This window comes from Nematolebias whitei, chromosome 19, assembly GCF_014905685.2.
Source record: "Nematolebias whitei isolate Nwh7 chromosome 19, NemWhi1, whole genome shotgun sequence".
Classification (NCBI taxonomy): domain Eukaryota; kingdom Metazoa; phylum Chordata; class Actinopteri; order Cyprinodontiformes; family Rivulidae; genus Nematolebias; species Nematolebias whitei.
This window is the reverse complement of record NC_056516.1, coordinates 39,955,318-39,959,465: the sequence shown is the minus strand read 5'-3', so window position 1 is coordinate 39,959,465 and position 4,148 is coordinate 39,955,318. Positions and strand designations below refer to the sequence as shown.

At 51.5% G+C, this 4,148-nt stretch overlaps 1 protein-coding gene across 1 annotated transcript in view; it reads left to right on the top strand.

Moving 5' to 3' along the window:
• Window positions 1-4,148, top strand: part of cap1 (CAP, adenylate cyclase-associated protein 1 (yeast)) — a gene marked incomplete at its 3' end in the record, with an annotated part of 21,197 nt that overhangs the window by 16,200 nt on the left and 849 nt on the right. The window contains 8 exon segments of the mRNA XM_037693257.1: window positions 697-801; window positions 1,004-1,104; window positions 1,314-1,391; window positions 1,733-1,876; window positions 2,048-2,133; window positions 2,324-2,429; window positions 2,592-2,618; window positions 2,620-2,770. Coding sequence (XP_037549185.1) covers window positions 699-801; window positions 1,004-1,104; window positions 1,314-1,391; window positions 1,733-1,876; window positions 2,048-2,133; window positions 2,324-2,429; window positions 2,592-2,618; window positions 2,620-2,770 — 796 coding nt within the window.

Sequence of the window (4,148 nt, the reverse complement as noted above, 5' to 3'; positions counted from 1 at the left end):
TCACTGGTTTCTCCCTCTGGTCCAGGATCAGGGGGTCACTGGTTTCTGCATCTGGAAATCTAAACTGTCAAATGTTCTGGATGAGGAGGCTGAGACCACACAGGTGTCCCAACGGGACAGAACCAGGACCGTCAGGTTCTGCACGTCCATCTGCACTTCCTGAAGGTCTTCAGAGCTTTCTGTTGAACTCGAACAGTTTTTATAAACTGGAGCACGGAGGAGGTGCTGTCATGGTTTGAGCTGTTTACGGACAACGACATCCTGAGCTTCATTATCGGGTCCTCTGTGATCCCAAAGACCCGACCCGAGAACTCAGGAGGACATTCAGTCCTGGTCCGTCTCATCTGAGACGAGCTGAGGTGTCCTCCAAGAAGCCTGACTGAACACTGGGTGTGTCCTGGTCCGAGTCCTCACCGTTGTGTTCAGGCTCGGTTCTGCTTGCTGTGGTTCGGGTCAGAGCAGCAGAACCTGCAGCTCGTTAAGGACTCGACCGGCTGAAACCCTCGAGAGGCGAACATCTGCTGCCAGATGTGCCCGCTCCGTTTTTATCGCATGTCGTTGCTTTTCCTCTGAAACCTTCTAGAATCAAAACGTTTTAGTTCCTCAGTTTGGACCTGAGACGGTCAGAACCCGAGGGACCGTTTGTCTCAGCTGTCCACCAGAACCTCAGAACCTGACGTTCCTGTCTCCTCGCAGGTATGGCAGAGTTGGCGAGTCTAGTGCAGCGGCTGGAGGTGGCGGTGGGTCGTCTGGAGTCCATGTCGGGCCCGGGGGGCAGCGCCGGAGGCTCTGCTGGGGGAGGTAACCAGCTCTCTGGTTCTGATCCGGTTCTCCTTTCTTTAGGTGTCATGGAGGTCTTTCAGAGGGTTCCTCAGTTTTCGTTCACAATGTTTCTCATCAGAACTTCTTTTAAAAGACGGAACCGGTCCTGAGAAGAACCAGTCAATCTGCTCGTTCTCCTGAATGACATCATTTCCTGTTTTTCCTCTCTCTCTTCCTGCAGCCGTGGCAGCGTTCGTCGAAGCCTACGATGCGATCGTCAGCGGCGCCGTGGCCCAGTACCTGTCCCTCAGCCAGCAGATCGGAGGAGACGTCCAGAAACATGTAGGTCACCTGCTCAGGTGTCGTGAACTGACTCCGCCCCCTTTATAGGCCGTGGCTCTGTTCAAATATGAACTGCTCTGATCAGCATCACAGCAGAACATCTGCAGACAAACTCCTGGATATCCAGGTGGTTCTGGTTCTGCAGGTAGCAGACCCTGTTGGAGTCGGACAGAACCTGCTGACAGTCTGTTGTCCCTCGTCTTCCTCAGGCCGAGATGATGAAGCAGGCGTTCTCCAGCCAGAGGCAGCTGCTCGTCACCGCCTCCTCCTCCCAGAAGCCCTCGGACGTGAGTTCACCCAGCCGGGCCTTGACCAGAACCTTGTGCCTGCTGAAGCAGGATTCAGTCAGAACCTCCAGACGGATCAGTGTTTAACTTAGAGACTCGTCTGTTGCAGTGAGGCGGCTGTTTGTTTGTTTGTTGTTGTTGTTTGTTGTGAAACCACAGAAAGTTCTCTGATAAATAAATAAATATTTATGTAGAAAATAAAGTTCTGATCTTCCAGAAGCGTCCGGGTGAGACCCACCGATCGATCGTAAACACCCTTTGATCAGTTCAGTCAGAGGAAGTGGTTTGTTGTTGTTTACTGTTTGTTTGTTGTTGTTTACGGTTGTTGGCTGTTCCTGCAGGCGGTCCTGAAGTCCCTCCTGGATCCCGTCTCTAAAACCATCCAGCAGGTTCAGACGTTCCGCGAGCAGAACCGGACCTCTCCGCTTTTCAACCACCTCTCTGCCGTCAGCGAGAGCGTTCCCGCCCTCGGATGGGTTGCCATGGTAACGTGTGTGTGTGTGTTAAGCAAGGCGCTCTTTCATTCGGCCCGCTGAACGCCTGAACAACAGATGGTTCTGGTTCTGCTGTAAACCCAAACCGTGGCGTCTTAAACTCTGTCGGTGTGGAAGTGTCTTCCTCCTTCAGGTCAAAGGTCAAACTCTGTTTGTGTCCAGGATCCGAAGCCCGGCCCGTACGTCAAAGAGATGCAGGACGCTGCCATGTTCTACACCAACCGGGTCCTCAAGGAGTACAAGGACAAGTGAGTAAAGCTGCACGCCGCTTCCCGTAGGGCGGCACGCCGCTTCCCGTAGGGCGGCACGCCGCTTCCCGTAGGGCGGCACGCCGCTTCCCGTAGGGCGGCACGCCGCTTCCCGTAGGGCGGCACGCCGCTTCCCGTAGGGCGGCACGCCGCTTCCCGTTTCCTGTCTAAGGTCTTGTCGTCCTCACAGGGACAAGGTGCATGTGGACTGGGTGAAGGCCTACGTGTCCATCTGGACCGAGCTGCAGAACTACATCAAACAGCACCACACCACCGGACTGAGCTGGAGCAGAACTGTGAGTCTGGCTCGGAATCATCTGTATGGGTCCAGATTGGGGGGGGGGGGGGGTTCTTATTGCTGAACGTTCTGACCTTTGACTGAACCCTCTCAGGTTCTGAAGTTCTCAGATTCAAAGTTCTAGTTCTTCATTTGAGCTGCCGACCCATTTCCTCCTCAGGGTCCCGCGGCTTCAGCCTCCTCTGCCCCCCCCCAGTGCTCCTGCTGGTGGGTGTCCTCCCCCACCTCCCCCCGGACCTCCCCCTCCCTCCATGGCCCTGGGCGAGCCTGCGGGCGGCGATGCTGAAAACCGGAACGCCCTGTTCGCCTCCATCAACAAGGGGGCCGACATCACCAAAGGTGGGGCCAAAACTCGTTTTTTTCTTGGAGCTTTATTTTTCTTGAACTGTGATGATTTTGTTTGTAAACAAATATTTACACCGTGGTTCCCATCATCTTGTTGTGGACTCAGGTCTGGGGGGGCAGCATCAGAGCAGGGAGGTCCAGACCTCTCTCTCCACAGCCTCTTCCAGATCTTCTGGGAGACACCAAGGTGGTCTCTCCAGCGTGTCCTGGTCTCCCCCATGGTCTCCTCGGTTGGACATGCCTGAAGCACCTCCCTAGGGAGGTGCCCAGGAAGCGTCCTTACCAGATGAACCAGCTCAGCTGGCTCCTCCATGTGGAGGAGCAGTGGTCTACCCGAGTCTCTCCTCGTGAACTCACCCCGTCTCTAAGGGAGAGTCCAGCTGCTAGGGGTTGAACAACTACAGAATTTTTAAACTCGACATTAACACAATAAAACTCGAGCACTTGATGACATCATGGGATCTAAAGATACAAAAATAAATAAATAAAACGGCAAAAAAGGTCATTTACAAAAAAGACCAACAAAACATTGGGAGCGTATATTTAGCTCCTCCCATTTATCAAACTGCAAATAATTCACGGGAAAAACTAAACTATCAGTTTTTATTATTAAACTGCAAAAGTGAAGAAACGTGCGGCACTTAAAAAACAAAACTAAAACCAGTGGGGGGGGGGGGTCGACCACACCACCACCAGCTGTGGTGCACATTAGGGTTAGTTTTAGAGATTAATATGTTTATAGTTTTATTTTTAAATTTTTTATAGGTTTAGAAATTAAAATTTTTTGCTTTTAGTTTGTGAAACGAGGTCAGAGGAAGCTGGTTCTGGTTCGGTGGATTGGACCCGGTGTTGCACCATATTCTGTGACCTGCAACAGTGCATGCAACACCGCCCCCTACGGTCACAGTATACGGTGGTCACAGAATATGGTACAACACCGGTTCACAAGGAGCTCCAAACAGTCAGGAAGTTGATTCATTTCCTGTTTCCTCACGGTAGTTGAACCAGAAGTTTCATCTTTAGTGAAATGTTCCAGACTACTGATGCAGTTCTACCTGTTTGTCAAGACTGGACCCGCCTCCTCCTCTACAAGAAGATTAACTCAATTTTATATCGTGCTTTTATTATTTTTATTTGTGCTGTATGAGTCGTAAAACCACCTCAAAGCCTGAGACCGGCCCAGCTTGCACGTTAATGACATAACAGCCCTAATCTGGGTTTCGAGTTAGAAATGACGGCTCTAATCTCATCCACCCCCGGAGCTTTTTAACGACCTGAGTGACCTCCGCCACAGTTCTGGACGGACCAACCCTGGTTCCAAACATAAACATATATTAAATATTTATAAACTTTGATGATTTGTTTGTAAATA